Genomic DNA, 13,025 nt, shown 5'->3' with positions numbered 1-13,025 from the left:
GGAGAGGATAGACGGGAGTGAAGAAGGGAGAGAGGGGTTGTTTGTATCTCATATGTATCATACATTAAAGTTTGAATAGTTCTCATCCCTCTTTTTGGGAACACACACGCTCACAGAGGCATGTGGATGCCTACACACAAACGCTCATATATGATATCCACACATATATTATACACATGCACTTGCGTGTGTGTGTGTGTGTGTGTGTGTGTGTGTGTGTGTGTGTGTGTGTGTGTGTGTGTGTAATGAGGAACTGCACAAAGAGGAGAAAAGATTAGAAAAGCAGGCCAAGAGATGGTTTCCCATGGTGCATCTCTAGAAGCATCTGTATTAGATAAGTTTGTTTTTTGTTAGTTGTTTGATGCTATAAAAACGGGGTGAAATGTCATGATTGACAGCTGTGTCTGGGCAGGACTTCGATTCCGCAGCTTCCCCGCCTGATCACTACTGTGCAGACTCCAAATTACAAGATCGCAGCGTCCTTATCCGGGATATTTTTTTCATAAGTGAATACACCCATGCTAAAGTTGACTAAAAAGAGGAATAAAAAAATCATCTTTTGGAAATTGATCTTAATGCCTTAATTTAAAAAAATGAGGAAAAATCCAACCTTTAAGGACACCAATTTTCTTTGTGAATGAATAATGTATCGTAAATAAATACATGTTCTTCCTTAAAATACAGGGGGCATAAGTAAGTACACCCCTATGTTAAATTCCCATAGAGGCAGGCAGATTTTTATTTTTAAAGGCCAGTTATTTAATGGATCCAGGATACTATGCATCCTGATAAAGTTCCCTTGGCCTTTGGAATTAAAATAGCCCCACATCATCACATACCCTTCACCATACCTAGAGATTGGCATGGGGTAAAAAAAAAAAAAAAAAAAAAAATCAAAGTTATTTAAAAATTAAATCGTGAACAGGGTGAATCGAGATCACGATTTTATAACGATTAATCGTGCAGTCCTGGCTCCAGCGCCATAATACGAATTCAACAATAACTGTACATTCTCAAACTATTCCTTCACATGTACATGCTCAATGGTTCATTGACAGTGATTGGTAAAAAGATGTTCTAAGCCAATGTCCAAGATAAAAAGAAAGAAAAGGAAAGTGATGAGGCATTGGTTGAAGAAGGCAAAGTCATTAGGCAGCAGAACAAGAAAGATTCAGAGACAGAAACAAGCGACAGAGATAGACGGTAAGTAATGGAGATAAGGCGAGAGCCATTATGAGTCAAACATTAAGACGGGATGGGAGATGAAAGATAAATACTTAAAAGGTGGAGTGGGAGAAATGGGGTGAAATAATGAAGAGAATAACAAATGAGCAAAGAGGAGAGAGAACAGAGAGGAGAGACAGAAGGTTAGAGCGATTTCTTTTAAAAAAAAGATGAAAATATCAGAGAGAGCGAGAGAGAGAGAGAGAAGGAAGGTCAGCAAAGGAGAGGACAGACGAGGGAGTGAAGAAGGGAGAGAGGGGTTGTTTGTATCTCATATGACTCCATTAAAGTTTGAATAGTTCTCATCACTCTTTTTGGGACACACACACGCTCACAGAGGCATGTTCATTCCCACACACAAACGCTCACATACGATATCCACACATATATTATACACACGCACACACAGAGACAGACAGACAGACAGACAGACAGACACACACACACAGAGACAGACAGACAGACACAGAGACAGACAGACAGACATAGAAACAGACAGACAGACAGACACAGAGACAGACAGAGGGAGAGAGAGAGAGCAAGTAAAATCAGTGTTTGCTTTTTTCCATTTATGTAAGTGTCCCTGACAGACACACAGGGAATGACAGATCACTCTGAGAGCAGAGGAGAAAAAAGGGGGGAACAGAGATAAATAGAGGATGCCTTTGAACAGAGAAAGAGAGAAAATGGATATATAAAAGAGTCTCAGAGTGGCAGGAATGGGTGAGACAGAGAGAGAAAGAGAGGAAAAAGAGTGACAGTGATGGATGGGAGAAATAGATGGATGGATGGAGGGGATAGATGAAGGGACGTGAGGCGGGTTAGAGGATGGAGAGGCGGCAGACGGAGATTGACAGCCTCCTTTCCCGGGGACGGATGAATAAACCGGCGCAGAGACGGATAGAGAAAGAGAAAAGATGGAGAAAAGGAGTGAGGGATGGAGGAGGGGAGGTAATGAGAGATAGAGTATACGTCTCCGTAATCAAGCCATAAAGGAGAACAGGAGCGAGGGAGCGAGGTGGAAAAGACGAGTGGGCTCTGAATGAGTCAATCATGATTAATCAAGACGCTTCTCGCTCTCTGTCGCTCTCTACCTCGCTGTCTCTTTCTTTTTGCTCAGACTCATCATCACACACACACACACACACACACACACACACACACACACACACACACACACAGCCTGTACTCCAGTGCAGCCCCCTGTGCATTCCTATCAGGACTATACACATACACTTTTTCAAGTGCTTTCCAAAACTTGTGATCTTTTGAAACGAAGTTCAATCAACCAACTCACACTGGATCCATTCAGAGCACACAGGTAGATGGTGAGGGTGGAGGTGGGGCTTTTTAAATGCTACATACAACAGCAGTCGTGGCGACAGCAAGCAACAGCATAGCTTTCAGGTGAGTGGTGTATGGTGGGAAAAGTACTGCAAATATATTCTTACAGGAGACATGACTCTTTAAAACTGAGTCACAAACATTAACTTTATTTTTTTTAAGTTATTTGCTTAAAGAACTGGGCACTGTTTTTTTTTAATTTTTTTTTTTTTTAGCAAATGTTAGTCAGACAGTTATTACATTGAGGACTATTTTTTAGATCTGGATTTATACACATTTGGTGCTTTAGTGACCATTTGCAGGAGCAGGACGGTGTATGTGGGTATGACCTAAATTAACAGTGCCTGTGCTTATTGTAATTAATTGTAATAACTGGTGTGTTTTAAATAGTTTTTCGACAACAGGGAATGTCTATGGCATAGAAGGATAAGCTACGTCAGGCAATAATTATTAGTAAGATAAATTCATATTTATCATTTGGTCTTTTCATGGGATTTGTTGACAATAAGAAAAATACAGAATATCATCAGCGTTATCCTTTAAGGTGCCACTAATTAAACATCTCGAGTGCAATTGTGGCACTTTATCTTTTTTTCCACAGGCTCTAATGTGCTCTATAAAAAAAAGACTGGATGAGAGAAAAACCTCCCCTTTGCTGCCTCTGCGTTGCTGCTTGTGAATCCTCAGACAGAAAGAGAAAAAATAGGGCACTTTCATATTTATTCAAGTGTCAGATCCAGAGTTGTCTATAGGGAGAGCAAAAGAGAGAGGAAGGGAGGAAGAGAGGAAGGAGGGCCGTAACCACAGGAACTCTGAGGTTTCACAAGCCTCCCTTTCTCTTTTCTATCTCTACACACAGACACACACCCACACACACACAGACAAGCACACACGCAGACACACACACACACACACACACACACACACACAGACAAGCACACACGCAGAAACGCGCACACACACAGAGACACACACACACACACACACACACACACACACCTGCATGGACACACAGGGGAAAGGCAAACAGAAGGAGGGGATGAGGGAGAAGGGAAGAAAAACAAAGTGATGAGATAGAGGAGGAATGATGTGCTGTTATTGACACACAAATACACAGAAAAAACATCCACTGCATGTGCATCAATCTGACTATCATCAGTGTGTGTGTGTGTGTGTGTGTGTGTGTGAGAATGAATGAGCTGTGAATTTAACACACCAAGTTATGTCTCAGGACTAATAGGCAGAGCATCTAAATGAGGATTACGCGCAGGTGCCAAACAGGCTGTGATTCACTGTTTCCGAGATGTCACATCAATTCTGGGTACATGCGGCGCGGAATAGATAAACCTTCATCACCGCAGCCAAAAGAACAGAGAAACTCCCTCTCGAATGTGACACACAAACACTGAAGCACATGTGAGAATACCTCAGAGCAATTAGCTGCTCAGAGTGCCGGTGCTGGTAAGCGTAAAGCAACACTTCCTCCTGGTGGATCTGATGTGAACTACAGAACCCCTCAGGCAGTCAAAAGGAATCAGATCCTGTTTGAATTCATGTTTCTTGTCTTAAACAAAATAGGTTAAATCATGGATCTGAAAACACTGGTCATTTACACCTTGACGTTGGGTCTTAAAGAAGGGGTGGGGGACACAAGATGGGGACACTCAAGTCAGCATGAATCCGAGTACGATCTGAAGACACTTCTGTGCTCTCGTCATAAATTTCAGCCTTGAAAAGCCACACATCATGCAAACTCATGTAGTACTATAATAAGATTTAGGAAAATTCACTAAGAACTGGCTAGGATCTGGTCCTGTAGCCTTTGGAACTCAATTGGTTTTCTCACAGGTTTCATTTTTTAATCAGTCTTTCTGAAAAGTGGCAAAACAGTACCATGCTGTGAAGAGGGATTTCAACATTCATGTCAGTGGGTTTCATGTTTTACCTCATTAACTACAAATGTTATTGACCATTTTCCAAAGTGTACTTTGAGATTAAAGATAATTCTTTTAAATTTAAACCAACATTGACGAGAAGTCCTTCAAAGCCACACCTGGGCAACTCAATCTGCTGAGGATTGTGTGCAAATCGATGATCAAAAGCTCCAGAGAGCAGCCACTAAAAGGTCCTTCTGATGAGTTTGTTCGGTTAAAACTTTACTTGAAGGTATCTACATAAGAGTGACATGACACGGTCATGAACACATGACACTGTCATAGCACAGTCATAACACATGAACCCTAACCCTAACTCTAACCATAACTTGTCATTACAAAAACCGAATGACACTTAACTTAAAGAAGCGTTATGTCACGTTTATGACTTGTTTATGACATGTTCATGACAGTGTCATGTCACTCTTACGTAGATATCGTTTGTTTTTCATTCTTGAAATATTGAACCGTTTTCCCACCTTTCAGGCAGCCTTTGGTCTCCAGTCATTTTCAGTTAGCTACAAAAAGTTACTTGCAACTTGGCTGAGATTTTGAGGTCATTATTGATCCTGCAAAGGATAAGCAGGTTTAATGAATGGATGGACGGATGTGTTATCATGCAGTTGCATGGTGATGCAAATGCAGAGAAAGACCATTTTGAATACTCTCTCTTTCTTGTACATCCTAAATTGGAGATTTGGCTGCCAAAAAGGTTTGCAATGATGACCCATAATTTTGTAAAACTGAAAACAATCAGAGATATTACAAGTAAACATACATGTTGACAGAGGGACAATAGATATTTGGTTGTTTTAAGCATTACTGGAGATGTTGGACAGTCTGGAACGCTGGACATTTTGGAAAAAAGTTAACGGATTAAAACATTCAGAGGCAGCAATGCTCACCTTTAAACCTTTAAAAACGGCCTTCTGCTTGGACGGTCAACCCAATAGGGTTTAACATACTGCCTGCAGTAACCAGAGTGACTTAAAACAAGTGTACAGGTGTTTTACAGGGAAATAACAGCAGTTACAGCAGTCAAATGTGATAAGTTATTCAGTTACAGTAAAGGCGTTCTGTTCACCAAGCACATGGAGACATTTAAAAAGAATCACAGAAGAACAGGAACATTTGTTATGATTTGATTGACTTTATTTGTAAGGCACCAGAAGTCCTTCCTTACTGCAGAACATTTCATATTATTTATAGTAAATGTTTGTTTTACTTTTTTATAGTTCCTTTTTTTTTGTTTCAATGAAGCTATGATTTCAGACACAAAATTTTTTTTTTTTGCCAAAGTACACACTTTTAGGTTTTACATTATGCACAAAATAAGTATTTAAAAAAAGACCTTTACAAAGCTCAAAACGCTTACAATGCTTCACGCTATGGGGGCAAAAAGTTGGGAAGGTGGGATGTGGTGTGGGAGTGAAGGGGATGGGGGGAAGAAAAGAAGGGAGGGGTTAAGGGGCAATAGGTCAACGTACTGCAGTTTCCCCCCTGGTGTCACATCAGTTTTGTAACACAATAGCACAAAAATCATCCAGGACAGACAAGAAAAGATGCAGCTATATACACATAAAGCTTTCTATGTATAACTGTATACAGAGGCGAGCGCCTCCAACTACTTTAACAAATACATAGAATTTCATTTGTATGTTTATAACGTCAGCTTTGTAACTCTCGTTCTAGTTCATATCGATTAATATTTAAAAACAGAGAAGAGGGTAAAAACCAACAAGTGCATTGATCACAAAGTTTGGACCAAACATTCTTTTGAAAAAAATGTCTCCACTACAAAGAAATCAATCTCGGTTTCCCCGCAAACATGCATTGATGTGTGCGTTTGTGTGTGTGTGTGTGTGTGTGTGTGTGTGTCGCTTTGTCTACATGCTCTGCCAATCACTACGACGAGTACAGTATGTAGCCAGACACATACAGCATGTGGGAGGACGATGTGCTGCGAGCTTAATTCACAAGCAGAATAGCATGTTAGCTTTAGCTGTAGTAAGACCATTTCATCTCTGTGTGTCAAGCCTGTACAACTGTTTATACACACCTTGTTTGTGTTCACACACACATACACAACTATGGGCATCATTGACGGAGTTACCCACCGATGTCACCGACAGTATGTCATCTGAACTTTTAAAGACATTAAGGGTTTTATTCTGAATGCCGTAACGTGCAATTTGTATACCTTTGCTTTCTGAATGACTTCCACAATACAATGTGCTTTATCATCATGCCAAATGTCATTTTGAGTGGCGTTTTTCCAAATCAAAGTATTGTTAATTTCACGCTTCACATCAATTGATTCTTACAGTGTAGCCATTAAATCAGAGGGGAGGCTAAGAAAAGGCGTGTGTGTGTGTGTGTGTGTGTGTGTGTGTTCTGTGTCTCTGCATGTCTCTCTCTGCAGGTTTGGTATAAAACAACGTCATGGGCCGGCTGTCTTCAAATTAACACTCGCACAAACACAGGCCGCCGCCAAATAATCTTTGTGGATCGACAGCACCACGGTCAGGGGGGTCTGATCACCACTGAGGCTACCTCTCCTAGAAATGTAGGTTTGCCACTAAAGAGGGGTCCATGTTCAATTTCATCTCATCTTGTATAAATAAGACATGTAATGGGGCCATTTTGGACCCGTTAAAGCCTCTACATGTCCATAGTCCAGCCACAAAAGGGGTTTACACATAGGATCTCCCTCAAACTTCTAGTGGTTTCACTGTTCTGGTTATGGCGTCTTCGTGGGGTTACAGTTTACAACCTGTAAACAGTGTTAAGTGTTGTTGTACGTAGGACTGGGGAGAATTTTCCTGAAAGTTTTTAACATATCTGACTCTGGCTCTTAAACATACAGAAGTGAACATGGATGCCTCATGTTCAGTGTTAAGTAATTAAACCCAAATGTAATGGAAAGAGCACTATATTGTGTTTTTGTTGTGTCGCACAGACTTCCAGAATCAAACCAGGGATGTAGTGATTATGTGATACGGGTGTTAACCACCGGGCCACCGGGAATGTTTGAGGGAGCTATAAAATTTGGACACTGAGATTGTTAGTCATCGGAGCTGCTGTGGAGAACGCTTGTGTTTCATCTGTGTGATCTGCACAGATATCATTTTGTTGAGGTCATGGAGCCTTCCCACTAAACGTTTTGCACATAGGTGTTAAACCGCCTGCGTAATGTAGTGTTAGTCTGATATGTGACAGACCTGTATATGTACAGTGAATCAAAATGTACAGTATTTAAATCAGTCTCTGTATATTAAGTGTGTACACACAGAGTGGATAAATAAGCCATTCCCTCTTGTGACACAGCCTGTACTTGTCCTGTCCTTGTTTACTCTGGAAGATACACACTGCCCTCTGCTGTCAAACACACAACATGCACACTCTCCCCCCTCTGTGCCTGCTTTAATATTAGTGCACATTAAAGATGCAAAAGGTGGGGGTGGTGGTGGTGGGGGGATTGCAGGAGGCAAGCAGCATCTCTGTTTATTTAGCGACTGAAGAAAATGTTGCCTTTCAGTTAAGGTGCTGGGTGGATTTATGTAAAGTACCTCACAGGGTCAGGCAAGGATTACAAAATGGGGGGGGAGGGGTGCAGGAGAGATTACTTAGTTAGGTGGGTTTGTTCTCTAATCTGACAGCTCTCAGCATGAAGTTTGCTCTAAGAAGGTGCTTTTCCTTTCTCAATATAAATGTAGGAGTATACACTAATCTCTAGTTTGTCTTCTCAATACAACATGTCTGCTGCTTCCTTGCTGGTTTTTGGTTAGGATGTGTGTTTGGGATGTTTCGCTCTTTAGTCGGGGCACTATTTAAACACTTCTCTGATCCGTAGCAATCCACCGTTTAAACTCAAAACCAACTTGTAGCTTGGAATGAATGCATGCAATCTGTACTGCCCAAACATATCACCACTACTGATCTCTGTCAGACCTCCTTCTTAGGAAAATGAAGTATGCAGGAATCCTGTGTTGTGTCTGACAAGTGTTACAGCTTGCCAAAGAATCCCTGTGTTTAACATTTAGCTTGTTTTAACACCTACAGTACAGTGCGTTCAGCCTCAGGATCAGTCCTGCATAACAAGGACACGCTTAGAACAGAGACAAGAGGTGGGTGAGAGTGGGAGGAAGAGAGGCATTGAGAAGAAAAAAAACAAAACTCAACAGGAATAAGAACTGAGAGACACAGCGACAGGAAGGAACAGAAATAGAAAGCAGTCCTGATAATACAAAAATAAACACAATAACTGAAGCTTAATCACATACAAAAAAAGACTGTATTTGGAGAAAAGACACCGGAGACACTCTGATGGTGATAAGAGAAGGGAGAATAAAGAAACAACCCGAGGATGGTAAATATGAAGCGATCAGGACTAGTCTGACATAAGGGGCAGGTGCCAGAGTTGGCTAGGGGCCTGTAGCTGGAGCTGTGGTGATGGGGTTGAAGCCCATGTTGCTAAGGTCAGAGAGAGGGAGACCAGGGGAGAGGCTGTAGACCAAGGGGGCTCAGATCTGGGGATTCAGGTCTCTGGACAAAAACAGAGCTGAAAGGGGACACCATCTAATCAGACTTGTCTCCGTCCTCCTCGCGGTGGCTGTCAACTCCGTCACGTGAAGCTTTCTCCTCCTTGGCTAGCTGGGCCTGGGAGGCCAGCAGGGAGGAGAGGGAGAAGAGGCCGGAAGAGGTGGTGACGGCGGGGAGGGTTGGCTGGCTCAGGCCCAGCGGCAGGGGGGTCATGGGCAGGGCCAGGCCCTGGAGCTGAGACAGCTGGTGAGCCTGGAGCTGCTGCTACATGGAAGACAACCAGACACAACTTAGGCACAGCAGGATACCAAACACAAAAATCACTGCAAAACACTGAGGGACATGCAACATCGGCACGGCACAGACGTATTATACATTGCAAATTATGTTTATATATATATATATATATATATATAACCCCTGAGGCACAGCTCTAATAGCTCAGGCACAATAGAATAGATGGAAGGCACATATCATAGCTAAAATACATGCTCTGTAGGAGATGGAAAGTCTGCAGCACACATAACTTATTTATAACAGATGCAATTTTCAATCTATATAGCCCCAAGAAAACAAGTAAGGTGGGAGAATACTGTACAAAAATGGAAAACCCGTTTTCCACACATGGTCCACAATATTACACCTCAAAATACACATCAAAAGGTTTCATTTTAACGTATAGAAAGACAAATTGTTCCTGCCAAGCCTGTTCTTTTATACATTACTCCCTGTTGTACACACACTCAACAACATGACACATCAGTGGGTTGATTTTAATCACAATCCTGACTGACTTCTCATAAACTGTATCCAACAGCCCCAGTTTGCACAGGCTACATCTACAAAGTCAACAGCTCTGATTTACATTCAGACCCAGAGCTGAAATGCTCCATGTTCCTTTAGGTATGTATGATGTATAAAAGTATGATATAAGGGGATTATAAAGAAAGATATTGATATCAGAAAATGGGCCACATCGTTTGGCTCCCTGTGCTGAGAAGAGCAGGACCAGTCTATAAACAGGCCAGTATCCTCTGTATCTAAAGCAGTAGACACAAAGACAAAGGCAAGGCGCCGCTTTGAATCGTGCATCACAGTGATGGAGTGGCTAAGCTAGTTCACACTAGACCCATAGTAAAATGATGAAGTGGCTCGGCTAGCTAATACTAAACCTTTGGTAAAATGATGGAGTAGCTTAGCTAGCCACTACAAGGCTTATATTGATAAAGTCTAGCTGGCTTGCATTAAAGCCACAGAAATGAAGGATTACAGCTAGCTAGTTCAGGCCCCATCCATATTGATTCAGTATTTTAGCTAGCTAGCTAAACCTGCTATTCTAAAGTTTAAAATGGTGCCCATGTAGTGTAGGGCAGTATCCCATTTAAATCCCACTAAATTAATGACTACAGCTAATAAGTAGTGAAAATTTAAGATTTTCCAACTCATTTCAAAATACAGACCTGACATATTTCAAAAACTACAAGCCAATAAATAAGGGGCATTAATGAAAACAATAGAATTAGTGATAATGATCAATAGTTGGGCTTTCTAGTCATCCTAAAACCCTCAAGCGGGGAAGGAACATCATACCCTTATGATGGAGTTCATCTCTGGGGGGGTGACCTGCTTGGCTCTCTCTATGGCTGCCAGGACCTGCTGCTGGTGCTGGAGACGGTGGGTGGGGGTGGGGTGTGAAGACGAGGGAAGGAAGGTGAGAGCGACAATAAAAGCCAGACAGAAACAAGGAGAGGGGAGTTTGGATTGGGGGGGGGGGGAAGAGAGAGAGAGGTGGAGAGGTTAGATCAATATCAATAGTCCCAACAGAGACCCTGTCTCTGGTGATGCACCCCCCCGGTCAGCTATTTATCCAGTCAACACACACGCACACACGCACGCACTTCTGTGACGCCGATGAATGGATGGTTGGCTGGTGTGCTGTAATGGGTGGAGGTCAACGCCCTGGTGGCTTATCTGAATCACACAACCATTTATTACACTGACACACACAAACACGTATAAAAGGAAAAGAGTGGATGGAGGAGGAGTCCAAATAGGGTGGTGGGGGGGGGGGGTGAAAGTGAGTTGGAAAGGAACACAGGAAGCTAGTGATGATGAATGACGGGACGAGAGGAGAGGAGGGGAGGGAGGGATGCTGAGCAAGGGGTCATGGAGGTGGAGAGGTAATGAGGCAGGAATGAGGGTGATCTCATTCCAGGATGTAAGGAATAGTGCTGAGGGTCAGAGGGTTAGTGACGTCTTTGTGTCAGTGTATGTCAGTGTGTGAGCTTACCTCCTGAGACAGGTAGGGGAGGACTTGTGCGCAGATCCCGTTCAATCTTTTTACTATCTCAGCCTGCAGAAGGAGAGATCTTTTAGTCAAAGGGTAATACTGCCTTTACTCTAAATTAGTGGTTTTGTCAACAAAATCCCATAAAAAGACCACACCACCCCCAACATAACGACTAGCATGTTAGAACTGTTTTGCCTTCCACAACGTGTTCCCTTTTACAACCGTGACTTTGACCAACACAAGCACAGAGCGCTCTTCAACTGTAAACATGGCGAAGCGAAAGAGGAATCATGTGTAACCTAAAGATGTTGTTGGTCCTGCAGGTGGAACTGTGAAACAGAAGAAAGGTCAGTTCTTTTTTTTAGGCTTCTCCGAACACAAGACAGCCAGCATCATACATACGGCTATTGTTTGTGTACATTCTTGTTCCTAGAAGTCGGTCCCTAGCACCTCCTTCCCAATGACATTACGTGGGTGGTGAAAGAAAGCGAGCTTTGACCAGACTAATGACAGTAGGGTTGGGCATCGAGAACCGACTCCTACTTGGAATCGTTTCAAAAATTACGATTCCCTCGGAATCGTTTCTTTATTGGAATCGTTTAGAGGATTTGGTTTCAAATCTGATCATCGCTTCCCAATTTAACATGCGCAAGTTTTGGTTTCCGAAGCGGCCAGGCACTTGTGTTGCAGCCTTGGAGCACAGTAAGCAGCACTCTAGTGTGGCTTTATTCTACGTTGAAAAAGCAGTAAAACTTTCCTCTTATTTGTGAAAATAGGCATATGACCCGTTTCAACTCCACCCCTCAAAGAATCGGAATCGAAAGGAAGAATCGGAATCAGAATCGTTAAAATCTAAACGATGCCCAACCCTAAATGACTGAATGTCTGTTATGCATTCCGGCCAAGACACGGCAAGATTTTCGAACTCTTAATTGTCTAATCTGACACATTAACCATCATAACAGACAAAACTATTGTGTAGTCTGAACCTGGCATTAGTCAATCCAGACAGGTGTTTAGCCTGATTAGACCTTGGCTCAGGTCTTTGTGGGTGTGAATAGACTGTGCTTGATCGACAACTCCCTCACTCTCGTTGGATTTGTTGACTCATTATCACTAGCCAGCATGACATTGCTGTGTTGCAGCAAGAGTGTAGAAAACCCCTAAAATGTAGTGCAAACGGCAGCTCTTTTAAGCGTTGTCAGAGACAGGACAGTGCATTTTTCCCATTTGCATTCAGCCACAACAAGTCATGTGAAAAGGGTTTATTATTCTGTATTGTTTAGATGCTGCTGGTACACGTGAATTTGTCTAAGTGATGATAATCAGCATAAGCGGCATGTGCCCTTTTGTGTGCCAAATGAAAAAGGAGTGGAAACCACCCCCACCCGTGCTCTCACCCAGACTATGCCGATCCGAGTGCAACATTTCACGGCTTCATTTTCCACATTAGACATTTTTGACATGTCACAGTATTAAACACACTAGTGTATGTAATAAAATGAAGGATTCAATTCATTGTTGGGTTTGGTGTTTTCATTGAAAAATATAGCTTATCACCAGACTTATCCTTTAAACCCTCATGATTCAAACCACACTCTTATCAGTATGGGAAACATCTGCTACGACCTTCCCAAACTGGAGCACACATATCTTGCATCACACACACACACACACACACACACACACAC

At 42.3% G+C, this 13,025-nt stretch overlaps 1 protein-coding gene across 2 annotated transcripts in view; it reads right to left on the bottom strand.

The window, feature by feature from the left end:
- Positions 1–8,046: 8,046 nt before the first annotated feature.
- The window catches only part of tle5 (TLE family member 5, transcriptional modulator), a 40,241-nt gene continuing 35,262 nt past the window's right edge, over positions 8,047–13,025 (bottom strand). Inside the window, exons 5-7 of one of the 2 annotated variants that reach the window (XM_078259058.1) lie at positions 11,335–11,397; positions 10,635–10,709; positions 8,047–9,308 (exon numbers count right to left, since the gene is read on the bottom strand). In XM_078259058.1, the coding sequence (XP_078115184.1) occupies positions 9,081–9,308; positions 10,635–10,709; positions 11,335–11,397 (366 nt within the window). In that variant the 3' untranslated portion in view covers positions 8,047–9,080. The remainder of the gene's footprint in view (positions 9,309–10,634; positions 10,710–11,334; positions 11,398–13,025) is intronic. The other variant, XM_078259059.1, reaches the window with a different exon arrangement.

This window comes from Sander vitreus, chromosome 9 (genome assembly GCF_031162955.1).
Source record: "Sander vitreus isolate 19-12246 chromosome 9, sanVit1, whole genome shotgun sequence".
NCBI classification, from domain to species: Eukaryota; Metazoa; Chordata; class Actinopteri; order Perciformes; family Percidae; genus Sander; species Sander vitreus.
This window is presented reverse-complemented; position numbering and strand designations above follow the sequence as displayed.